The sequence below is a fragment of the Eumetopias jubatus genome, unplaced genomic scaffold (genome assembly GCF_037043125.1).
Source record: "Eumetopias jubatus isolate StellerSeaLion01/CBP00866 unplaced genomic scaffold, mEumJub1_p1.0 scaffold_11, whole genome shotgun sequence".
NCBI lineage: Eukaryota > Metazoa > Chordata > Mammalia > Carnivora > Otariidae > Eumetopias > Eumetopias jubatus.
In genome coordinates this window covers 55,706,642-55,734,192 of record NW_028274817.1, presented here as the reverse complement: position 1 = coordinate 55,734,192, position 27,551 = coordinate 55,706,642, and the positions used below count along the sequence as shown (strand labels likewise).

The following is a 27,551-nucleotide window of genomic DNA, read 5'->3' as shown; positions in this document are numbered from 1 at the left end:
AGGGAATGGTCCCAGTCTTTTGGTACCAGTTGAGAACTGGTTTTTGACCTAGGATGTGATCTATTCTAGAGAATGTTCCATGGGCACTAGAGAAGAATGTGTATTCTGTTGCTTTGGGATAGAATCCTCTGAATATATCTGTGAAGTCCATTTGGCCCAGTGTGTCTTTTAAAGTCTTTATTTCCTTGTTGATTTTTTATTTAGTTGATTTGTCCATTTCAGTGAGGGGGGTGTTAAAGTCTCCCACTATTGTTGTTTTGTTGTCAATGTGTTTCTTTGCTTTTGTTATTAATTGGCTTATATAATTGGCTGCTCCCATATTAGGGGAATAGATATTTACAATTGTTAGATCTTCTTGTTGGATAGACCCTTTAAGTATGATTTGAAGTATGATTTGGTGTCCTTCTTCATTTCTTATTATTGTCTCTGGTTTAAAATCTAATTTGTCTGATATAAGGATTGCCACCCCAGCTTTCTTTTGGTGTCCATTAACATGGTAAATTGTTTTCCACCCCCTCACTTTCAATCTGGGGCTGTCTTTGGGTCTAAAATGAGTCTCTTGCCGACAGCATATCAACGGGTATTGTTTTTTTATCCAATCTGATAGCCTGTGTCTTTTGATTGGGACATTTAGCCCATTTACATTCAAGGTATCTATGGAAAGTTATGAATTTAGTGCCATTGTATTGCCTGTAAGTTTACTGTTACTGTGTATTGTCTGCGTTCCTTTCTGGTCTATGCTACTTTTAGGCTCTCTCTTTGCTTAGACAACCCCTTTCAATATTTCTTGTATGGCTGCTTTCGTGTTTGTAAATTCCTTAATTTTTGTTTGTCCTGGAAGCTTTTTCTGTCTCCTTTTATTTTCAATGACAGCCTAGCTGGATATAGTATTCTTGGCTGCATATTTTTCTCATTTAGTGCTCTGAATATATCATGCCAGTCCTTTCTGTCTTGCCAGGTCTCTGTGGTTCGGTCTGTTGCCAATCTAATGTTTCTCCAATTGTAGGTTACAGATATCTTATCCCAAGCTGCTTTCAGGATTTTCTCTTTGTCTCTGAGACTCGTAGGTTTTACTATTAGATATCACGGTGTTGACCTATTTTTATTGATTTTGAGGGGCATTCTCTGTGCCTCCTCGATTTTGATGACTGTTTCCTTCCTGAAATTAAGGAAGTTCTCTGCTATAATTTGCTCCAATATACCTCCTGCTCCTCTCTCTCTTTCTTCTTCTGGGATCCCAATTATTCTAATATTGTTTTGTTTTATTGTATCACTTATCTCTCGAATTCTGCCCTTGTGATCCAGTAGTTTTCATCTCTCTTTTTCTCAGCTTCCTTATTTTCCATCATTTGGTCTTCTGTATCACTAATTCTTTCTTCTGCCTCATTTATTCTAGCAGTTAGAGCCTCATTTTTGATTGCACCTCATTAATAGCTTTTTGTTTTCAACTTGGTTAGATTTTAGTTCTTTTATTTCTCCAGAAAGAGTTTCTCTACTATCTTCCATGCTTTTTTCAATCCCAGCTAGTATCTTTAGAATCGTCATTCTGAACTCTAATTCTGATATCTTACTAATGTCCGTATTGATTAAGTCCCTGGCAGTCGGTATTGCCTCTTGTTCTTTTTTTTGAGGTGATATTTTCCATCTTGTCATTTTGTCTAGAGGAGAATGAATGAATGAGAGAACAAAATGCTAACAAGGGAACAACGACCACAGAAAAATATACACTAAACAAATCAGAAGAGACCTTCCAGAAAGTGGTCTCTTTTCTGTTCAGAGATTTGCTGCTATTCTTTTCTTCGATCTCTTGTTGAGTTCGTAGGTGTTCAGAATATTTTGATCTCTATGTAGCTGAATTCCTGTGGCCTGATGAAATTTAGGTCTCCTACTCCTCCTCCATCTTGCTCCTCAGGCCCTAAAGTGCCCTTTTTGATAAACATTTAAGAAAACCTATAAATGATGGTGCAAATAAAAGTCAGTGGCCTTTCAGAGAAGCAGCAGCAGTTACAGCAGGTTATACTGAAACCTTCCCAAGGCAGTGGAGCTTAAGAAAGCATGTCTCTAAGGACTCTGATACCTTGAAAATGTTTCACAATGAAAGTGTTCTAGGGTCAAATACTATGCTTAGCAGACAGTGAATCAATTTTTCCAGCTGGAATAGAAGACTCATTTAAGAAGTAATTGGAGAAAGGGAAGAAATATATTATTGGGGGAGATTGCCAGACTAAGACATTTAGACTTTGTTTTGTATGCAGTCAGGAAGTATTGAAGGTTCTAGAGCAAAAGATAACATAATGAAAGGGAAGTTTCACCAAAATTCACAGAACAGTTTACATAGAATGAATTGGAACAATGAAGCAAATTGTTAAAAATAGCCTGGGCTTGAAGTGATAAGGGCCTGAATTAGGGTGTTAGCAATAGATGGAGATGGAAATCTGCAACCCATATTACAATGGAGCAAAAATATTGGAGACTGAAAACGAAAGGAGAGGAAGAGGGAGAATCAAAATTGCCCTCAAGTTTATAGTTTTGGAAATCAAGAGGAGAGCATGCCTGTACTGATGACAAAACAAGAGAAGGGAGGATTGGAGATTGGGATTTGGAGGCATATGTTGAATTTGAAATGCTAATAGAATGTATCCAAAAGTGAATGTTAACTTCTTATCCATTCTCTTAATATCAGAAGTTTTGCATAGTGATATACTCTGAATTCAATAATGCCTTAAAAAAAAAAGACATTGTATCTGACAGTGATATGATACACTTTAGAAGGGGAAATGTTTATTTAATTTGATTTACTCTAAGATTTACCAAGGTGCATTGATTCCACTGAAGTTAATACTAATTACACAAGCAGAATAAAAAGAGGCCACTAAGAATTCAAGTCATATGCCAGCATTTTTGTTATATGATCTTTGTTAATTATATTAAAACCTTTATTAGAATTCAGTCAATTTATGACAAAAAGTAAACTTGTTTATAGGTGCTAACAACCAGGCCTGGAGCACATTTAATTTAAAAAAGGAGCAGAGTCAAGTAAATGAAGTATAAAATAGCTTCACAGTTATACTTTCTATCAAGTGGGTAGTCAACCCTTAAATTGTCTATTACATCAGATTTCTTTTTTTTTTAATTGAAGGAAAAACAGAAACTCAGCATTAACAAGGGAATTAACATTATAATTTAAGATAATAGATATAAATAATTCAATTTATCACAATTATAAGATTAATGCATAAACAAATTGCTCTACATGATCCTTGATATTGTAATGTGTGATCCATTAACAAGTGGAGGTTTTCTTCATCCCTTGAGCATCCTTATGTTAAAGATAATTTCCTTAACTTCCCTAACTCGAATGGAATGCTGGTGTTGATGATTTTAACATATCCAAATTTGAGTTTTGGATTGCCTATAAGAACTGGAAAAGGTATACCTGAAACTACTATGTATCAACTATACTAAAAAACAAAACAAAAAAACCTGACAAAAGAGTAAATGGTAATGGAATATAAATGGTCTTGCTTCTGGTGGTTTTTTTTTTGTTGTTGTTGTTGTTGTTTTTTGAGTTGTTGTTCTTTATATTGATAGCTCCTAGAGACATGATGAGCGACACTTTAAGTTCCCGTGAACGAACCAAGGACCGATTGATGCCCAGCTTAACATAAGCACCTTTTTATAAGAGTTACCATAGTTACCAGGTTCTAGTTATCAGCTTGAAAAATTTCATATATGATTAAAGTTAATTGCCCATTTTTCATGGATGACTTTCTCCCAGTTGCTGAATTGGTTGCTGCTGCCTTTGATCTGGTTGGGAATATAATCCAGTGCAATAGTTAGACAAATTATCAGTTTGTCAACACTGAGAGAAGATGGATTCAGGTTGCTGTGAGGTCAGATTTTGTTTCTCTTCATAAATACTGATAGGTCAGGTAGAGTTTAACTACCACTGGCATCCCTGAAATGTAATAAATGTCAGGCCTAAGAGATTATTATTAATCCATGATGCAATTAAAAGTTTTACTGTTCTGACAAGAAGATTCTTATCTAATTTAAAAAGCACATTGAAAGTCAGAGCAGTACTCCCATAGTCAGGTAAACAACACCTTCAATATTAATGTCATTCTTGGCTTCTAATATGAGTGAGATCATGATGCATTCAGAGATTATCCCAAGGGATTTTAAATAACAATGATAGCTCTGAAAAGTGAATCCCAGGTCATTGCTAACAGGTCCCACTTCGGGAATCCAATTGCAGTGGTCTTACAAGTGGCTGCTAATGCCACCCTAACTGCCACTATATCTTCAGCAATTTACTCAGTTTGTCCCAGATTGTTACAAGTATTTCTTTAAAAGTAGTAAACCAAGCTTTCATTGAAGAGGATAACATGACTTGTGATTCCTCACTAAATCATGTACTGACTATATGATTCATATTAAATATCCTGAAGGCTCATGTCATCACTAACTAATTTATTAACAAGACTTTTATTCTTTGAAAAACAAAATCACTCATCTTACTCAGTTGATTATTCCTTGATTCATGTACAAACGGATGCTAACATGAGGTAAAAATAACTCTAACAGTGAAATTTCATAATCTTAATGAACAAAGTATTAGCTACTTTATCTATTACAACATGGAATAGCTATATCATAGAATGTGTCATATCTTATTGATACCAGAAGACCTACTGAATTCCCTAAGAGGGAACCACAAACTCTATAAAGTTTATAAACTGAGGTAATGCTCTGATGGTAATCCACTTCAACTGCAGAAATATCATATACTATATATATATGTGTAGTATATACTACACATATATATATAGTATATGTAATATGTAATGTAATGTAATATGTATATGTAATATGTAATACTATATCTATAGTATATATATAATATATATATATACTATAAATATGGTTTATTCTTTTACCTCAGGAAGCTGAATTATTTTATTTCTTCTAAAGAAGTTTACAGAATGAAGGAGGAAATATATATTAGGATAAATTATGTTAAAGAATGACCTGGACCCAGAGAAAATCTTGATTTTTTGGTATAATTTCCCTACAAACCACCCATTAATTAGGTGTAACCAACTAATGTTGATTCTATAAGCTGAAGCTCTTAAAGATTTAGCTGAGTTATTTAATAAAAGTTTTTCTATTACTTAGGTTGTTTGTCTTGTACCTTAACAACTTTTGTATGGTGTTCATGGATGATACATCCACTGAGTCATTTGGGTGGGAATTTTTTTTTAAAGCTGTTTTATTTTACAGAGTTCAAATAACTTTGTAATTAAGCAGAAAACAAATAATTGCCAACAAGCAATTATCATTCAATTAAAGAGTAATTACATGGTTATTTGTTCCCTGTAAAATAAAGCATTACTGAAATAAGTAACACAATCAATATTTCAGCAGAGATAGGATGATGCAATGATGGACCTTTCAACCTATGCTGATTAAATTGTCATCCAAATAACAGTTTTCTAGTTAAATCACCACATGTTTTTTTGTCTTGATTAATATGTAAATATCTGCCTGATGTTAATAAAGCTCTTAAAGATAAGAAGCTGCATCATCTGTTAATGATCTTTTCCAAATTTCTACAGTGTCCTCCATAGTCTTGCATCATGTTGTTAGGTTTGTGTTCTTTGAAAAGAAATGCAGGCATTAAGGAGAGCATGAGATGTGATGAGTACTGGGTGTCATATGCAACTGATGAATTACTGAGCACTACATCTGAAACTAGTGATGTACTATATGTTAGCTAATTGAATTTAAAAAAAATGCAGGAACTTTAGTGCTAGGAGTGCCTTACTAGAGAGGGTCATTTAGTCTAAAGGTAAAAATAAAGCTATCTTCTATTAGTATGGAACTTTATTGAGTATAATGCACTTTTAGAAATTTGATTCTAATTAATTTATTCTAGGGGTCCAAGTATTCTTTCCAAAAATAGAAACAAAGGCATCTGAATATGATTTTTGCTCACTGAAAAATTTAAACAAGTTTGGATATCATACAATTATACCAACTAAAGAGTTAATCAAAACTTTAAACAATAGGTCAGACACACATCTCTATCACTAGACCATAAGCTCTTCAAAGATAGAAGCTGTTCTAGGTATTCATATTATATCAATAAACAAAGAGACCAAAACCATTTCCTTTGTTAAGCTTCAATTTTAACCTCTATAATTCTTATAAATAGTACCATGCCAGACACATACTGGTTGGGCACTTAGATCATGTTTGTTTACTGGATGATGAAGTGTTTACTGAATGATTGAATAAGTGATATTGTCACTGCAGATGCGTAACTCCAGGAACCTTTAGTCCTTGAGTGGTTCTTGAAGTGGCATAAGATAAGTGGCATCCACCCATCTTTAACCTTGTGCACAGTTGCATCTAACCTTCTTTAGCTTTGTACATATTCATATTCAAGTGGATCATATCTTGAAGCTCCTATAATTATTGTGGATTTCAAGATTTAAGAATGATTATCTGATGATTAAATGTTGCAACCAACTTGCTATTCATGTAGTCAAGGAGAATAGAGTGATTTAAGGAATATTTGGAAACTCTAGCAACACTGAAATATTTACAATTAACTGAGTTAATTAACAGTTTACTGGACCCTACTGTGTGTAGATACCATGAGAATTGCTCAGGATGCAGTGACAATATCAGAGATATATACAGCCTTCATAGAGTGTACATTCTTATTGGGGAGACTCAAACATACCAATGTATGATTTCAACCAACCAACTGAAAAAAATGTTAGGATTGAGAATATGGTCCTCTTGGTTTATAACATATGTAGTAAATACTACCAAGCCATTTATAACATAAGCCATGAATTCCCCAATATAGATATGATGGTGGGAAATTTTACCAATTTTTTTTCAAATCTTGGAATTTAAGGTAGAACCACCTGAGAAACCTCTAATGACTCTCAAATGTGAGTCAGCTCATTGGAAAAGAGCTACTTCAAATTGTGAGATTGATCAAGAAATTTGGAACAAATCTAGTTAAACCTTAAAGGTTTCAAAGTGCACTGGCTCATTATATGGAAATAGAAGGAACATCAGACTGCTTAATTCTGGGGGCAGTCTGAAAGTGATGGTGAGCATGAAGACAACACTGAAATGTTTACATTGGAAAAGTACAAAGTAATAGGGTAGACTTGAATAAAGTTAGTAGCCTTGTATTCTGACTAATGAAAAGACAAAGAAGCACTTAGAATGTACAGATTTGGTGAAGCTTATTCAACTTCTAATGACTGGATACACAGTGATGAACATTGTTCAGTGATCTTGGGACCCTTGACATTTGAAGTATATAGCTCTTCTCTTATCACTTCCTTAAAAGAGGAAGCCATAAAACAAGGTAAAGGCAAACAGGATAACAATACTGAATTAAATAAAATAAGTTATGGCTCAGAATCGAGTAGAAAGGAGGGGAGAGTCAGTTTATAAAATTGAAACATTTAATGAGAAAAGCAGAATCTCTCATGCTAAATTGATATACAATATTGATGTACAATGAAAGTAAATAACACCAGCACAGTGTATGAAAAATAAAATGGGCAATGGTACCCCTGTGTGAGGTTGCTAGGAGTTGTCTTCATTTAAAAAGCTGAGTTTGTCTTACATTGATGGAGCACTTTGCTACTGCAAAATTGATAGAATAAGGTTTAACTTAAACTTTTTTTTGTGAACGAAAAGTCATTTTTGGAAATGTTTTCTATCTGAACCTCATACATTTTTGTGGCTTGGGCTATTTAATATAGTTTCAGTATTTTGTCAAAAGCCCTATTATTCAGCTTTTAAACTGCATTTTTACTGAAAACCAATAGAAATATCTTAGGCAACATTAGAAACTAATATTTGGGATATATTGGATGACTTGAGAATAACTTGATCCTAATGTTCAATGGCTTAAAAATCTCTTCATTTTATTATTAAAGATTTTTATTTATTTATTTATTTAACAGTGAGAGAGAGAGCACAAGTAGGCAGAGCGGCAGACAGAGGGAGAGGGAGAAGCAGGCTCTCCGCTGAGCAGGGACCCCTATGCGGGGCTCAATCCCAGGACCCTGGGATCATGACCTGAGCCGAAGACAGCCGCTCAACTGACTGAGCCACCCAGGCGCCCTAAAAATCTCTTCATTTTGTGACAGCTTCCAAATGATGTAATCAGTACACTGACTGTATTAGAGTTATGGAAGCCAGATACTGACTTTCTATTTTATTACTTTATGGATTAACATTTGCAACTGCAATTCCTGAACTGCTCACACTAAGGTGAAGAATGTGCAAATGGAATAGATCAGGTTAATGCTATGAATTTAGCCTCAACTCATCACTTAAAAACACTAATATATCTGTGAGAAAAGACAGCCTAGATAGCAAAAGTGGCAGGTTTTGTTAGTACAGCCACTCCAAGAGAGTGCACTACTGGTTATATAGCCTGGTTTAAATAATAGGTAGATTTAAAAAATCTACTGAGAGTGAGGGTCCTTTGTTCCTGGTGGTCTCCTGGCATCTGTGGAAATGCTAAAAAGAAAATCACATCATATTCCCCATCTCTTAGCTCTTTACCCCTTTATCTCTCTGTGCAGAGACTTAATCACTTCACATTCTATACAATCTGAATTCTGTGAGTCACTATCTCAGTAGCATGTACTAATAATACTTCGGATCAAATGTAGCTTTAAACAGGAGGTAACTTTGGGTTTCTCACAACAAGTAAGCTGTATTTCAAAATGCTGGCTTGAAAATGTAATCTAAACTAAAAATTAGTCTTTTATAGTTTTAATTTTTGCCATAACTATGTTGGGAAATTGAGTAGAAAGAAAAGTATTGGTCTTTTGGTAATCAATGAAAATAGTCTTTAAAATAAAATTCTATCACTCTTGGTAATTAAAAAAGATTGAGGAGACAAATATAGCAAGTGATGGTATTTCCAAAAAGAGTACATATTTTTTAACCTGATCTTTGTTTTTGTCTGTTTTTTAACAGTTCCAGGCCTGGCAGGCCTCCTAAGCGTTCTTTGGGAGTGTTGCAGGACAATGCTCACCTTCTGCCCCATTCAGTCCCCGGCCTTTTATCACCAGGACTTATCACTCCAACAGGTAATAAAATCCATCTGATGATCAGCCTTGTCTGTTCATGCTGCCCAGAATTAGAAATAAACTAATATTGATCTAACTGTCTTGTCCTTCAGAGCTTTTCAAGCTGTACTAGAGGTTACATTATTGAATTTTTAAAGTATTCAAGAAAACAGTTTTGTTATTCTAGTGACTCAAATAAAATGGACCTGACTCTTTAAAAAAAATTGTCATTTCCTCGTAGGAAATTCCTTTCAAGGCCTTATTGTATGTATTTTTTTGTGTGCTGGGGGCAGTGATGAGGGGCACTAGCCAAACCAGCCTTGTCTCAAAGCCTTCTGTAGAATGCAGCACATCTGCTCACTTATATGTCTCAATAATATATAGTTTTCTTTGTTTTTAAGGGTTTTGAGCATCTGTGTATCTTGTCCAGTTTTAATCTAGGTTAAAAAGTAGAAAGAAGATGTATCCTCGGTAGAGAAGCCTTATGATTACAAAAGAAGAACATCCAAATGGTCATTGTCTTAAATAATTCAGTGTTTATCAACACCATGATAAGCAGTGCTCCCTTAAAAATACCAGTTTCATACTTTAGCATTGAACTTTTTATTCACTATAAAAGAACTTAAAAGTGCATGAAACACTTAAAAATAAGCTTAATATTTCTCTAACTGAAACTTTAAAAATTATTAAAGTTATTATATGGTAGAAAATGAAAATGAATTTAATGACAGTGAGATTTTTATAGCTTTAGTCATATAAAATTTTATAAAGCACCTGCTGTATTGGGGTATTTTGTCTAAGGTAATGAAAAATTATATGAGTAGCAGTCCTTGTCAACAGTAGAACTAGAGAGAAGGACATGCAAACTAATAATTGCACAAAAGTGTGATACAGACTATAATAAAAGTACATACCAGGTGCTATAAGATCACAGAGATGGGAGCAACTAAGTCAATTTGGTAAGTTGGGTAATACACAGAAAGATGGAAACTTTGGAGCTATGTTTTGTAGACTGAATGTCAGACAGGAGGAGAATCAGTGAAAAACATTCTAGGCAGAGAGGACTACAGAAAGATAAACACTAATGAGAAAGAGCCTAGTGTGTTAGGGGGAATACCAATTAAGTTGAAGACCTAGAGCAGATGTTTGAGGTGGGAGACTCATAGGCAATAGGTTTAGTATAGAAAGGGTGGGGAAAACCAACCTGTGAAGCTAGTTTTTTATCAAGTTTCAAAACTTGGGATTTCCCCTATAGAACAGTGGTTTACAAAGTGTCTTTCAAGGACTTTCCTTACCTCCTGACATGGAATTGGGGAAGTATTTCCAGATTCCTCATTTTGCTTCAGAATTTTATATATCCTAGTTCACATGTTTAAATTTTTAAAAAAATGCTGTATCGGGTGCCTGGGTGGCTCAGTCAGTTAAGGATCTGCCTTCCGCTCATGTCATGATCTTGGGGTCCTGGGATTAAGCCCCACATCAGGGAGTGTGCTTCTCCCTCTCCCTCTGGCCCTCCACCTGTTTATGCTCTCTCTCTCTTTCTCTTTTTCACTATTTCAAACAAATAAATACAAGAATCTTTAAAAAATAAAAATAAAAAACCCTGCTGTAGGTAAAAAGAACCACTGTTAAGGCTCTGGGGGTTGGAAAAATGATTTTTTAGACTAAGTATCTATAAGCAAATTCTGATACAAGAATAAATTAGTCCTGTACATATAAAAGAATATTGAGGGGATAATAGTGCTGGAAAAATATCTTCGTACTCAATAGATGATAATCTATTTCTTTTTTTTTTTGATGTAGGGTTCCATGATTCATTATTTGCATATAACACCCAGTGCTCCATTCAGTGTGTGCCCTCTTTAATACTCATCACCAGACTAACCCATCCCCTCATCACTCTCCCCTCTAGAATGCTCAGTTTGTTTCTCAGAGTCCGTAGTTTTTCATGGTTCGCCTCCTCCTCTGATTCCCCCCTTCATTTTTCCCTTCCTGCTATGTTCTTCTTTTTGTTTTTTTTTTAACATATGAGGTACTAATTGTTTCAGAGATACAGGTCTGTGATTCAACAGTCTTACACAATTCACAGCGTTCACCATAGCACCCACCCTCCCCAATGTATATCATCCAAACCACCCCATCCTTCTCACCCCCCACCACTCCAGCAACCCTCAGATTCTTTCCTGAGATTAAGAATTCCTCATATCAGTGAGATCATATGATACATGTCTTTCTCTGATTGACTTATTTTGCTCAGCATAATACCCTCCAGTTCCATCCACATCATTGCAAAAGGCAAGATATCATTCCTTTTAATGGATGCATAATATTTCATTGTATATATATATACCACAACTTCTTTATCCATTCATCTGTCGATGGACATCTTGGCTCTTTCCATAGTTTGGCTATTGTGGACATTGCTGCTATAAACATTGGAGTGCACATATGCCTTTGGATCCCTACATTTGTATCTTTGGGGTAAATACCCAGTAGTGCAATTGCTGGGTCATACGGTAGTTCTATTTTTAACTTTTTGAGGACCCTCCATATTGTTTTCCAGAGTGGCTGCACCAGCTTGCATTCCCACCAATAATATAGGAGGGTTCCTCTTTCTCCGCATCCCTGCCAACATCTGTCATTTCCTGACTTGCTAATTTTAGCCATTCTGACTGGTGTGAGGTGGTATCTCATTGAGGTTTTCTTTGGATTTCCCTGATGCCGAGCGTTGTTGAGACTTTTTCATGTGTTTGTTGGGCATTTGGAGGTCTTCACTGGAAAAATGTCTGTTCATGCCTTCTGCCCATTTCTTGACTGGATCATTTTTTCTTTGGGTGTTGAGTTTGATAAGTTCTTTATAGATTTTGGACACTAGCCCTTTATCTGATATGTCACTTGTAAATATCTTCTCCCATTCTGTTGTTTGTCTTGGTTTTGTTGACTGTTTCTTTTGCTGTGCAAAAGCTTTTTATCTTGATGAAGTCCCAATAGTTCATTTTTGGCCTAGCTTCCCTTGCCTTTGGCGATGTTTCTAGGAAAATTTGCTGCGACTGAGGTCGAAGAGGTTGCTGCCTGTGTTCTCCTTGAGGATTTTAATGGAATCTTGTCTCACATTAAGTCTTTCAACCATTTTGAGTCTATTTTTGTGTGTGGTGTAAGGAAATGGTCCAGTTTCATTCTTCTGCATGTGGCTGCCCAATTTTCCCAATACCATTTGTTGAAGAGACTGTCTTTTTTCCATTGGACATTCTTTCCTGCTTTGTCAAAGATTAGTTGACCATAGAGTTGAGGGTCCATTTCTGGGCTCTCTATTCTGTTCCATTGATCTATGTGTCTGTTTTTGTGCCAGTACCATACTGTCTTGATGATGACAGCTTTGTAATAGAGCTTAAAGTCTGGAATTGTGATGCCCCCAGCTTTGCTTTTCTTTTTCAACATTCCTCTGGCTATTCGGGGTCTTTTCTGGTTCCATACAAATTTTAAAATTATTTGTTCCATTTCTTTGAAAAAAGTGGAGGGTATTTTGATAAGGATTGCTTTGAATGTGTAGATTGCTCTAGGTAGCATTGACATCTTCACAATATTTGTTCTTCCAATCCATGAGCATGAAACATTTTTCCATTTCTTTGTGTCTTCCTCAATTACTTTCATGAGAATTTTATAGTTTTCTGAGTAGAGATTCTTTGCCTTTTTGGTTAGATTTATTCCTAGGTATCTTATGGTTTTGGGTGCAATTGTAAATGGGATTGATTCTTAATTTCTCTTCCTTCTGTCTTGTTGTTGGTGTATATGAATGCCACTGATTTCTGTGCATTGATTTTATATCCTGACACTTACTGAATTCCTGTATGAGTTCGAGCAGTTTGGGGGTGGAGTCTTTTGGGTTTTCCACATAAAGTATCATATCATCTGCAAAGAGTGAGAATTTGACTTCTTTGCTGATTTGTATGACTTTTATTTCTTTCTGTTGTCTGATTGTGGTGGCTAGGTCTTCTAATACTATGTTGAATAGCATGGTGATAGTGGACATCCCTGCCGTGTTCCTGATGTTAGGGGGAAAGCTCTCAGTTTTTCCCAATTGAGAATGATATTCGCTGTGGGTATTTCATAGATGGTTTTTATGATATTGAGGTATGTACCCTCTATCTCTGTACTCTGAAGAATTTTGATCAAGAAAGGATGCTGTACTTTGTCAAATGCTTTTTCTGCATCTATTGAGAGGATCATATGGTTCTTGTTCTTTCTTTTATTAACGTATTGTATCACATTGATTGATTTGTGGATGTTGAACCAACTTGCAGCCCAGGGATAAATCCCACATGGTCGTGGTGAATAATCTTTTAATGTACTGTTGGATCCTATTGGCTAGTATTTTGGTGATAATTTTTGCATCCATGTTCATCAAGGATATTGATCTGTAGGGTCGCCTGAGTGGCTCAGTCGTTAAGCATCTGCATTTGGTTCAGGTCATGATCCCAGGGTCCTGGGATCGAGCCACGCATTGGGCTCCCTGCTCTGCGGGGAGGCTGCTTCTCCCTCTCCCACTCCCCCTGCATGTGTTCCCTCTTTCGCTGTGTCTCTGTCAAATAAATAAATAAAATCCTAAAAAAAAATATATTGGACTGTAATTCTCCTTTTTGATGGGGTCTTTCTCTGGTTTTGGGATCAAGGTAATGCTGGCCTCATAAAATGAGTTTGGAAGTTATCCTTCCATTTCTATTTTTTGGAACAGTTTCAGAAGAATGGGTATTAATTCTTCTTAGATGTTTGGTAGAATTCCCCTCAGAAACCATCTGGCCCTGGGCTCTTTTTTGTTGGGAGATTTTTGATGACTGCTTCAATTTCCTTAGTGGTTATAGGTCTGCTCAGGTTTTCTATTTCTTCCTGCTTCAGTTTTGGTAGTTTATACATCTCTAGGAATGCATCCATTTCTTCCAGATTATCTAATTTGCTGGCATATATTTGCTCATAATTCTTTGGTGTTGGTTGTGATCTCTCCTCTTTCATTCATGATTTTCTTTATTTGGGTCCTCTCTCTTTTCTTTTTGGTAAGTCTGGCCAGGGGTTTATCAATCTTGTTAATTCTTTCAAAGAACCAGCTCCTACTTTCGTTGATCTGTTCTACTGTTCTTTTGGCTTCTATTTCATTGATTTCTGCTCTGTTCTTTATTATTTCTATTCCGCTGCTGGGTTTAGGCTTTATTTGCTCTTCTTTCTCCAGCTCCTTTAGGTGTAGGGTTAGGTTGTGTATTTGAGACCTTTCTTGTTTCTTGAGAAAGGCTTGTATTACTATAATCTTTCCTCTTAGGACTGCCTTTGCTCCATCCCAAAGAATGTGAAGAGTTGTGTTTTAATTTTCATTTTTTTCCATGAATTTTTTTAATTCTTCTTTAATTTCCTTGTTGACCCATTCATTCTTTAGTAGGATGTTCTTTAGCCTCCATGTCTTTGAGTTCTTTTCGACTTTCGTCTTGTGATTGAGTTCCAGTTTCAAACATTGTGGTCTGAAAATATGCAGGGAATGATCCCAGTCTTTTGGTACCAGTTGAGACCTGATTTGTGATCTAGGATGTCATCTATTCTGGAGAATGTTCCATGTGCACTAGAGAAGAATGTGTATTCTGTTGCTTTTGAAAGGAATATTCCGAATATATCCGTGAAGTCCATTTGGTCCATTGTGTCATTTAAAGTCTTTATTTCCTTGTTGATTTTTTGCTTAGATGATCTGTCCGTTTCAGTGAGGAGGGCGTTAATGTCCCCCACTATTATTGTATTATTGTTGATGTGTTTCTTTGCTTTTGTTATTAATTGGCTTATATAATTGGCTGCTCCCATATTAGGGGCATAGATATTTACAATTGTTAGATCTTCTTTTTGGATAGACCCTTTTAGTGTGATTTGATGTCCTTCCTCAACTCTTACTATAGCCTTTGTTTTAAAATCTAATTTGTCTGTTATAAGGATTGCCACTCTAGCTTTATTTTGGTGTCCATTAGCATGGTAAATTGTTTTCCGCCCCTTCACTTTCAATCTGGGGGTGTCTTTGGGTCTAAAATGTGTCTCTTGCAGACAACATATCGATGGGTCTTGTTTTTTTTTAAGATTTTATTTATTTATTCGAGAGAGAGAGAATGAGAGATAGAGAGCATGAGAGGGGGGAGGGTCAGAGGGAGAAGTAGACTCCCTGCTGAGCAGGGAGCCCAATGTGGTACTCGATCCCGGGACTCCAGGATCATGACCTGAGCCGAAGGCAGTCGCTTAACCAACTGAGCCACCCAGGTGCCCGATGGGTCTTGTTTTTTTATCCAATCTGATAGCCTGTGTCTTTTGATTGGGGCATTTTGCCCCTTACATTCAGGGTAACTATGGAAAGTTATGAATTTAGTGCCATTGTATTGCCTGTAAGTTTAATGTTACTGTGTATTGTCTGTGTTCCTTTCTGGTCTATGTTACTTTTAGGCTCTCTCTTTGCCCAGAGGACCCCTTTCAATATTTCTTGTAGGACTGGTTTCGTGTTTGCAAATTCCTTTTATTTTTTATTTGTCCTGGAAGCTTTTTCTCTCTCCCTCTATTTTCAATGACAGTCTAACTTGATATAGTATTCTTGGCTGTATATTTTTCTCATTTAGTTCTCTGAATATATCATGACAGTCCTTTCTGGCCTGCCAGGTCTCTTTGGATGTTTCTACCATTTTGGGTTACAGATCTCTTATCTGGAGCTGTTTTCAGGATTTTCTCTTTGTCTCTGAGACTCGTAAGTTTTACTACTAGATGTTGGGGTGTTGACCTGTTTCTTATTGATCTTGAGGTTGGTCTCTGCACCTCCTGGATTTTGATGCCTGTTTCCTTCCTGAAATTAAGGAAGTTCTCTGCTATAATTTGCTCCGGTATGCCTCCTGCCCCTCTCTCTCTTTCTTCTTCTGGGATCCCAATTATTCTAATGTTGTTTCATCTTATGGTATCTCTTATCTCTTGAATTCTGCCCTCATGATCCAGTAGTTGTTTACCTCTCTTTTTCTCAGCTTCTTTATTTTCCATCATTTGGTCTTCTATATCACTAATTCTCTCTTCTGCCTCATTTATCCTAGCAGTTTGAGCCTCCATTTTTGATTGCAACTCATTAATAGTCTTTTTGATTTTGACAGAGTTAGATTTTAGTTCTTTTATTTCTCCAGATTTTCTCTAATATCTTCCATGCTTTTTTCCATCCCAGCTAGTATCTTTAAAATCGTCATTCTGAACTCTAGTTCTGACATCTTACTAATGTCCGTATTTGATTAGGTCTCTGGCAGTCGGTATTGCCTCTTGTTCCTTTTTTTGGAATTGATTTTTTCCATCTTGTCATTTTGTCTAGAGGAGAATAGATGAATGAGTGAACAAAATGGTAACAGGGTATCAACGACCACAGAAAAATACACACTAAACCAATCAGAAGAGACCTGAAGCCAGGGGAAAAGAAAGGGAAAGAAAGAAAAAGAAAACGAAAAAGATAAAAAACAAACAAAAGACAGAATATGATCAAATATGATCAGGCTGCTGCATAGATCAGTACCACACACTAGGTTTTGGGCGTATTTTGTTCTTTAAAAAAAAGTGCCTCCCAAATTTTTAAAGAAAGAAAAGCTTATATATGTACAAAAATAACGGTAAATACGATGAAGGGATGGAATATGAGTGTAAAGATGAAAATTGTAAAGGGTTTTATAAAAGGAATTGATAAGATAAGAAGTTGGTAAAAAAAGAAAGAAGGGGATTTTTTTTTTTTTAAAGGTGAGAATGTGATCAGGCAGAAGACTAGAGCAAAGCCATACACGAGAGATTTAGGGTATATTTTGGTCTGTTAGAAGAAACTGTGACCCAAAATTTTAAAGAAAGAACAACTTATATATAAATATACCAAAAATAAAGTTAACTACTATGAAGAGATATAATATGACTCTAAAAATGAATAATAAAAAAGATTTTTTAAAAAAGGGATTGATAAGATGTTAGTTGAAAATGGGAAAAAGAAAAATTAAAAAAAAAAGAAAAAAGAAAATTAAAAAAATTAACCTTGAAAGACTAAAGACTATTGGGGAAAAAAAGCCATGAATTCTATGTGCTGTGTTCCCCTAGTGCTGGTGTTCTGCCGTTCTCATTGATCGGTCAACTTGGTCTTGGCTGCTTGTTCTTGCTAATATTCTCAGGGAGGGGCCTGTTGCCATGGTTCTCAAATGTCTTTGCCAGACGCGGAATTGCCCCACCCTTGCCAGGGCTGAGCTAAGTAATCTGCTCTGGTTTGCTCTTGGGAGCTTTTGTTCCCTGCAAGCTTTCTGTACAGCTTTGGAGGATGGGAGTGAAAATGGCAGCTTCTCAATCTCCACCCCAGCGGAGCCAAGAACTTGGGGCCCCACTGCTCAGTGAGCCCCCGGAGAAAAGCAGTCAATCACTCCCATGTCCCCAGTCTCTGGCCGCACTCCATGCTCACCCGGCCTGTGACCGAGTGTTTCTATCTCTGCACATGACCCTGTGTGGAGTCTTCAAACTCAGCAGATTTCTGCAGTGCACTCCCCCACCACTCCTCCAGGGGAGGAAGGGGAGACTCCCCGGATCTGCTGCTTGTTGAGTCCCTGCTGGTAGAGCAGTGGCCCGACTGTGCTATGGATCACGGTTTATGGCAACCCCGAGGTGAGAGCCCACTGCTCGGCTCCGTCTCTGCTGCCGGCTTCCCTGCTCTGATACTTGGGAGCTCTGCCACAGTCAGGCACCCCTGGTCTTTCTGTGACCCTGAGGGTCCTGAGACCACACTGCCCCAGCGAGGTTTCCACCCCCCACTTAGCCACTGGAATGACGTTCCTCAGCAGAACCAACTTTTTTTAAAAGTTTTGATTTTGTGCTCTGCTGCTCTATCACTTGCAAGTAGGGGCTGACGGTGGCCCCCTCCCCCACCACCTATCTTGTCGAATATCGCCTCATGATTCACTTCTCCGCACGTCCTACCTTCCAGAAAGTGGTCGCTTTTCTGTTCAGAGAGTTGCTGCTATTCATTTCTTTGATCTCCTGTTCAGTTCGTGTTGTTCAGAATGGTTTGATCCTTATCTAGCTGAATTCCTGGGACCAGAAGAAATTTAGGTCTCCTACTCCTCTGCCGTCTTGCTCCTCCCCCTGATAATCCATTTCTTAACTTACAAAATACATTGGTAGGGCCTAGAAATAGTACCATGTAAATAATTAGTTCTGATTTTGAGGGAATGTGTAGATGAAAGAAGAAAAGGATTTAAAGACTGCTTTGAAGTTAATGTACTCTTGAGTAAACTTTAGTACTTTATCTATTGAGGAAAATCTGTAATATATATTAAGTTTGTATTATATACCAAGACCTAAGTGTTGGGGTGTGTGTGTTTGTGTGTGTGTGTGTGTGTGTGTGTGTGTGTGTGTGTTTTAAAGATTTTATTTATTTATTTGAGAGAGAGAGAATGAGAGATAGCACGAGAGGGAAGAGGGTCAGAGGGAGAAGCAGACTCTCTGCTGAGCAGGGAGCCCGATGTGGGACTCGATCCTGGGGCTCCAGGATCATGACCTGAGCTGAAGGCAGTCGCTTAACCAACTGAGCCACCCAGGCGCCCTGTGTGTGTGTGTTTTAAGTTTCTATCAAGATTTTATTTAAATTCTAGTTAGTTAACATATAGTGTAGTGTTAGTTTCAGGATATGTAAATGGGCTGAATGTTCCAATAAAAAGACACGGTATCAGATTGTATAAAAAAGCAGGGTCCACAAGAGTCTACAAGAGACTCATTCTGAACCTAAAGACACTTCCAGATTGAAAGTGAGGAGATGGAGAAAAATTTACCATGCTTATTGACCTCAAAAATAGCTGGGGTAGCATTCCTCCTATCAGACAAATTAGATTTTAAACCAAAGACTGTAGTAAGAGATGTAGAGGGACACTATATCACACTTAAAAGGTCTATCCAACAAGAAGATCTAGCATTTCAGTATTTAGAAGTAATGAGTAACTAGTAGTTTAACAGTCTGATTTTGTTTCAGTAGTGTAAATAAACATTTGGACAGAAAAAATAGTCTATTTTATCTGATTTTTTTAAAGATTTTATTTATTTATTTGACAGAGAGAGAGACAGCGAGAGAGACAGCGAGAGAGGGAACATAAGCAGGAGGAATGGGAGAGGGTGAAGCAGGCTTCCAGCTGAGCAGGGAGCCTGATGCGGGGCTTGATCCCAGGACCCTGGGATCATGACCTGAGCTGAAGGCAGACGCTTAACGACTGAGCCACCCAGGCGCCCAGTATTTTATCTGATGTTAACACAGCTGTTCACTCTTGGATTTTATGATTAACGTTTGCATGGTATATTTTTCCCTATCTTTTGCATTTCAGTCTACCTATGCTACTGAATTTGAAGTGAGATGTTATAAACAGCATAAAATTGGGCTGTGTTTCTTTTACCCATCCTGCCAATATATCTAAATTTTACTTGGTATACTTATACCTAAGATAATTATTGCTATATTAGGGCTTATGTCTGTCATTTTATTATTTTCAATTTCTTCTGTTTTGCATTCTTGTGTTTCTTTTTTTTTTCTTTTCTTCCTGTGTGACCTGAACATTTCTAGGTTTCTATTTTGATTTATTTTAGGTGTTTTTTAGTGTATTATTTTTTATATAGTTTTTGAAGTGATCGTTCTGGCTATCAAATACACATAATGTGACTTGTCATAGTGTACTGGTATCAGTAACTTACCCCTTTAATGAAGTGCGGAAACCTTCTGCTTATGTGCCTTTACCTTCCCCGGTTTTAAGTACCATTGTCTTAAGTATCAGACAGATGGTACTATTACTTTTGTTTCAATCATCAAATATAATATAGAAAATTCATGAGGAGCAAGACAGGCATATTTCTGCATTTTCTGTTGTTATTTCTTCCTCCCTACTGCCCTCAAATTTCCTCTTCTATCATTTTCCTTTTGTGTGAAGAACTTCCTTTAGTCATTGTTTTAGAGTAGGCAAGCTACCAACAAATTATTTTAATTCTTTTTCTTCTGAAAATGTCTGTTTGTTCCTTCATTCCCTGAAGGATAGTTTTGCCAAACATAGAATTATTGGTTGAAAGTTATCTTCTTCAATATGTGAAAAATATTGGCCTTCTGGTCTCCAAGGTTTCAGATAAGAAATCCACTGTCATTTGAATTGGTATTCTCCCATACGTAATGCATCATTTCTCTCTGGCAGCATTCAAGATTTTTTGCATTGTCTTTAGTCTTCAGAAGTTTAATTTTGATATGCCTAGGTGTGGATTTCTTTGCATCAGTCTTGCTTGTAATTCACTCAGTTTCTTGAATCTGTAGGTTTATGTTAAATTTTTCCCCAAACTTGGGATGCTTTTGCCATTATTTCTTTGAATATTCTTTAAGCCCTATTCTCTGTCTCCACTTATTATAGGACTTCAGTGATACAATATTGAATCTTTTGTTATTGCTCCACAGGATTTTAAGGCTCTATTATCTTATTATCACTTTTGTGTGTGCCAAACTCTGCATCCATATCGATCCTTCTGAGGGAAGGCAGAGGGTCCCATGTTACTGCAATTTGTAGGGTTTTGGCATGGAAAGAAGTCACTGAATCATGCATGCACCCACTCTGTCCCTCCCAGGGGGAGGTGGAGGTTCACCCCCTACCATCCTTTACAGGATTCCTGTCCTGCGAGCTGTTGCCAGGTCATGCATGCACCTGCTCCACCCCTCCCAGGGAAAGTGAAGGGACCCCGAGTTCCTGTCTTTGCCTGGTCTCCATGGGAAAGCACTCACCCAATAGAGCCGTGGCTCCTGGTTTATGGCAAACTAAGCTTAGCGCCCCCTCCCAGGCTCACTGAAGGTAACCAGTAGAAGCGCTCCAATGCTTGGGAACTCTACCGGCTCAGGCACCCCTGTTATTTCTGTGACTCCAGGGATCATGAGACCACAGTGTCCCATCTAGATTATTGCCCCTTTTCACTCCTTGAGCTCCTTTCAGGCAGGGATGTCTCTCACTGGAGCAGATTTCTAAGGGTTCAGATTTTGCCCTCTGGGGCTATATCACTTTCCAGTAGCCGGCATACTGAGGTTCCCTCCCCCAATAATTTATCTTCTGATATATCCTCTCAGATTCACTTCTCCACACCTCCTACCTTGCAGAAAGTGGTCACTTTTCTATGTGTAGAGTTCCAGATATTCTTTTCTTACATCTCAGGTTGAATTCCTGGGTATTCAGAATGATTTAATAATTTTCTAGGTAAATTCAAGGGACCAGATAAAACGAGGTCCCCTACTCTTCTGCCATCTTGCCTCTTCTCTACATTTGTTTGTATTATTTCTTTCCATTTATAACTTAAAAATGGGGTCTAAAGGTAAACAATAAAATGACCAGGGTGTCTCTTTTCAGATATTGTGATGTTTTGGCACAATATTTTTGTATTTAAGTTGATTTTCCCCCAGCAGTTCCAAGCAAAAAATGCAAGTGAAAAGGATTAGAAATGGTTACATCATTATCCTTTAATTTATTTAAGAAGAGTTCTTAAATTATTCATATTGCTTGACATGTATATCTTTATATAACAGAACCTGATTCATTCAAACTCCACTAATTCAGAATTTGAAATAATTCAGACAGTGGCTATGCTAAAGTCTCTAATATTAATAAAAATATCTTCCTTAGCAAAGCAAAACTATAAACAAGAAAGAAATGTACATGGGTATGACTGTGTGTATTGGTGTAGGGTTAAAATACTGGAGAGGTTTAAATTTACTTAGGTACCTAAAAAGTACTTTAGCAAGATCTGATTCTATACAAATAATCAAGATACTAATTATTGATGATAGGTCTTTATTCACTAAAATAAGACCCATAGGATCTATTCTTCAAAATATTGCCTGATATCCATTTAGATATTACACCTATGTAACTATAGATAGATATAGTATCTATCTTTATCTCTACTGATATCTCTATCTCTACTGATATAGTGTGTATATATATATATATCATATGATATATATATAGAAAGAATATATATATTCTTTCTTTTCATTTAACATATATTTATTAAGAATTTATTCTGCACCAAACAATATGAGAGAACATTACACCTTAAAATACATAAAATTCATTTTGTGAGTCAGATTTTTCCCAAATTTCATCCAGCCTTCTCCTTAGTTCTTACAAAATGACGAAGTTTGGCTGCATTTTGCCTTCATATATTGAACTACTTGATATTTTGAACATTTCGTGTCTGTCTCTGTTCCTATTGTTCAATTCATATCTTAATTACTGATAGCATATTTATACATAATAATCCCATTTTCTGGTATTGTTTTGTAAAATCTTTTGGCCTGTAAGGAGAAAAAAAAAAGAGGAAATATTATCCCCATCTTTCTCTGCAGCTCTGTGGAAGTGCTACAATTCCTGATCACACTGAAGGGATGGATTAGCTTTATGTGCCTTTGGATTTCCCAAAAGATGATGGCTCCCCTTTCTTTAGCTTATGAAGCATTTCAAATAGACAGATGTAGAATTTGGCTTGAGAGAGATTTAAACTGACAGCTTACAAGGAAGCGATATAATGCTTCAGATGAAATTCATGTGGTGTTCATTTCTTAAAAGGTAGCAGATTCTTCAGCTGTTTTTTTATTATTATTATTCTAGCTCTATTGTGGCAAAATATTTTTAGGAATATTTAGGAATTTCATCCATCCTCCAAATCCCTGGTGAAGATACCAGTCCATGAACCAGTGAAGATACAATGCCATAACTGTGGCTACAATACTAAACTCAAAATTGGCAGAACCATAAGTAGAATCATGCCAAGTCTTGGCAGTGTGATGTCAACTTCATGATATGATAATAACGCCAATTAGTCTGATCACATTGCTGGAATCAGCGTCCCTTCTTTTTCATGATGCATTTCATATTCTCACTCAGTTTAGATGCTAAGAAGTGGTCTTAAGGAGGACAGAGAGGTCTTAGGTTGTTCTTTTGTAAGTATAAACAGGAAAGATTAACCTAGGAAAAAAACAAGCCTTTTTGATGGTTGACTTAAAACATGTCTGTTTCTATGACTGTCTTTGGGTTTTTGAATGAGCAATATTGTAAAGCATACTTCATATCACACAAATGGTAACTGCTTTTATGTCATTACATTTTCATTATTTCTTGTGCGGTCAGGAAGACCATTGTCCTAATAAGAGCCAGAAGTTGAATTACTGCTATTTTCTAACATAGTGTGGAATTTAGACTTAATATGCAATTTTAGTTTCTCTACTAAATGAAAAACTTAACTACATCAGTTTGTTAATAAGAACCCCATTCATTCTCTTAGCTGAATCTGTTTTCCCAACTCTCAATTTCTGTGTTAAGGTTGTTTTTTTTTCTGTATGTGTTATAAATATTTTAACATAAATTGTACCCAACGTTTTTAGACTCCTGTCAATTACTTTTGTACTGCATGAGTCTCTCATAGAGCAGAACCCATTGAAATTTCCAATGTAGGTAAAGGAGAAAACTTGGAATTTAAGCAAACTTTACAGGATGATAGTGGTGGTATGATGGTGATGGTGATGAGAATGATGATGATGGTGATGATAATCTATATAGTGCTTTTATAAAGTACTTCTACATCTTTAAGGTGTCTCTATGTGTATGCATGTTGCTAGACTTTAAGTTTAAAAAGAACGATTTTCCAATTTTTTTATTTGATCCTTTCAACAATCCTGTAAGCTTAGCATTAATATTTCTGACTAATGGATGAAGAAAATGAGTTTTCAGTAAGTTAACAGACTTGGCCCAAATCTCAGAGACAGTGAAGTGTGGAGCCAGGTTTCTTGACCATTAATTTCTTTTTTTCCCTTTTCAATATTTATTTTATTTTTTAAGTTTTAATTTAAATTCTAGTTAGTTAATATACAGTGTAATATTAGTTTCAGGTGTACAATATAGTGTATAGTATACAACACTTTCATATGATATCCCATGCTCATCACAAGGGCACTCCTCACTCCTCATCACCTATTTAACCCAACCCAACCCATCACTTATTTATATCCACCTCCCCTCTGGTAACCCACCCACCTCCCCTCTGGTAACCATCAGTCTGTTCTCTATAGTTAAGAGTCTTAACCATTAATTTCAAAACCCAGGTCTCTGGACCATTAATACCATAATTTTACAAACACCCTGAACTATATCTTTCATGAAAAAGCTTGGTATTGAAATTTTAAGCTAGAAATCTTCAGGGTTATATCAGAACTACTTAAGTATGAGAGATAATGGGTGGGGGGATGGGTTAGCCTGGTGATGGGTATTAAAGAGGGCACATTCTGCGTGGAGCACTGGGTGTTATGCACAAACAATGAATCATGGAACACTACATCAAAAACTAATGATGTAATGTATGGTGATTAACATAACAATAAAAATTATTTAAAAAAAGTATGAGAGATAAGATGTTTGTTGTTTCAGAAGTAGGAAATCCTAGAACAATCCATGTAATTAACTGTTGGTGACTACATAACTTCAATAAAATAAAACTTTAAAGTGTTCCTTTCCTTTTTTTTTTTGTTCTTACAGTACTTTACAGTGTAGAGTAGCTAGTATAATTAGATGTGGCTATAATTTTTCTTTCCATGGAGCATAAAAGCAATCTTCTGAATGGTTGCAACCTACTTTTCCTATAGAGAAAGGTAAAAAAAAAATGTTCCTTGTGACGATTCTTTAGTAAATTATTTTGATATATATGGATTGAATTAATATGATTAAGTTAATGAGAAATAGAAATATTGCCAAAGACCACTAGTCTGGCTGCAGTGTTGCTTCACATTTACAGTTCTAACTTCCCTCTGTGTTGAGAGGATCACTGATGACTACACACTGTTATTGTGATAAGTGATATATTCCACAGTGCCCTGCTTTCCAACTGGCCAATCCTTAAACTATCCCCAAATAAGAAATCTTATAAGATTCATATAGTCACAAGCCAAATCTAGTGGATTGTAGAAAGACACATTTGCATCTCCAGAGCTCATCCCCCAACCTCATTTTTCCCATCACACAGAACTTACATGAAATGAAATACACAACTCTTCACCTACTTCATTTGTTACTCCTTCAAGTGTCTGCCCTTTATGCTGACTTGCTTTTCCCAGGGGAGAAAATGTACATTTTAATAGCACAATAAATTTTTCCAATGTACAACATACCTGACAGATGATAAGCTGCCTTCTCACTACTTTATTTTATTGGAGGCAGTGGATGGCTGCATTGAAATAACCCATTAAACTAAAGCATATAGTTAGGAAAACACACTAAGTATCAATCATTCAAGGAATCTTACAAAACAAAAATAAATTTCCTATCATTTTCTATTAAAGCAATAAAGGGTAATAAGATTTAGAATCTACAGGCATCACCTTCATCTGTGACTAGAACTGAGTAACAAAACATAGCCTTGATAACTAGTCCTCAATGTTAAAAAAAATCTATAGTTCATAAGATATCCTGCCTTTAATAACAACCAAAAGCTGGAGGTAGGGATTGGTTACTGTAGTGCTGGTGGTGGTGAAAATGTTTTGTGTGACCTCTTTCTTTCCCTTCTTGCAATGTATAAACTTTGGATCGTGGTTTCAAATCATTTTGTTTATATTCAATATAGGCAAAATCTTGAGAATTCTCAAAATGTCAAAAATTTTACTCTACATTTGTACACATGTCTGAGTCAATGTAGACAGTGCCAAAATATTGAGCTTAAAAATGTTATTAGTGTATGCTTTTCCTCTTTTGGGTTCTCTCACTGAGTCATTTTTAATGTACACATGAAAGTGCCAGGTAAGAATTTTTAAAAAATCTTTCTGTAAAATAAATGTGGGTTAGAAAATAATATAATGTACTTCTTACATAATCACTAGAAATAAAAATTAGCATTCTGAATTCAAATGACAACATAAAAGGGGTCAGTAAGTTACATTAACTCAATTTTCTCTTTTCTCTGAATCATTAAAAGTAATGATGTTTTCTTTTTTAATAGTGTTACTTGTATAACCCAAAGACCAATAGAGAAAAACTCTTTTTAATTATATAAAAGACCCTTTCTCCCTTGCACCTTATGTGAAGATAAATGAAATTGCTTAAATCACTGTAATAAAATTAAATATAGGGGCACCTGGGTGGCTCAGTCTTTGGGCATCTGCCTTTGGCTTAGGTCAAGATCCCAGGTTCCTGGGATCGAGCCCCGCATCGGGCTCCCTGCTCTGCCGGAAGCCTGCTTCTTCCTCTTCTACTCCCCCTGCTTGTGTTCCCTCTCTCTCTGTGTCTCTCTCTGTCAAATAAATAAATAAAATCTTTAAAAAATTTAAATTAAATTAAATTAAATTAAATGGGCCATACAGGATAGCAGTGAATATTAATAAATTGAAGTTAGAGTAAGAAAGAAGGGGGAGTTTATCATATAGGACTAACGTTGGATGAAAAAGGGCAATTGGTAATAATCAGGTGATGGATAGAGGGTCATCATATGCAACTATGGATTGCTGTCTGTGTATCATATTTGAAAAAGACTGAGAAAGTCTCTTGCTAAAGGTACATTAAAAAAAATCTCTTGTGGCATAACTGGCATAGAATAAACTTATATATTTAAATGTACAATTTGATGTTTTGACACATGTGCATAGCCACAAAACCGTCACCACAATCAAGATAGTGAGCATATTAATTTCCTTAAACTTTCCTAGAACCTGATCTTTCCTTCCCTGTCTGCTTCCCAGGCAACCACTGATCTGCTTTCTGTCACTATAGTTTGTATTTTCTAAAGTTTTATATGAAGAGAATCTTAGGATATGCATTATTTTTTGTCTGATTTATTTTACTTGGTGTAATTATTTTGAGAATCCGAATTGTGTGCATTAATACTTCTTTCATTTTTATTGCTGAGTAGTATTCCATGGTATAAATATACCATAATTTATTCATATATTTCTCTCTTGTAAACATTTGATATGTTTCCAAGTTTTTGGCTATAATGAATAACACTGCTTTAAGCCTTCATTTATACATATTTTTTCCTGCAGATATATTTTCATTTTTCTAGAATAACTATAGGAGTGGGATTACTTGGTTGTATTGTAACTGTATGTTTAAGTTTATAAGAAACTTTGAAACTGTTATACAAAGTTGTTTTATCCTTTTACATTCCCATCAATAGTATATAAGATTTCCAGGTGTTCCATATCATTGCTATCACTTGATGTGGTTGGTCTTAGAATGTAAAGAAATGCATTATTTAACAATCTATCCCTGAATCCTGAATTCAAGCATTTGCACCAAATACTGTTCCCTCTTTAAAGGTTAATCTTTGAATTAAAATAAGTCATACTTTGCTTAATCATGTGACCTTAATATAAATGGGTATCCA

The 27,551-nt window shown here is 36.1% G+C and overlaps 1 protein-coding gene across 1 annotated transcript in view; it reads left to right on the top strand.

The window, feature by feature from the left end:
* Positions 1-27,551, top strand: part of DACH2 (dachshund family transcription factor 2) — a 902,406-nt gene that overhangs the window by 404,435 nt on the left and 470,420 nt on the right. Inside the window, exon 3 of the mRNA XM_028101436.2 lies at positions 9,031-9,143. Within this exon, the coding sequence (XP_027957237.2) occupies positions 9,031-9,143 (113 nt within the window). The remainder of the gene's footprint in view (positions 1-9,030; positions 9,144-27,551) is intronic.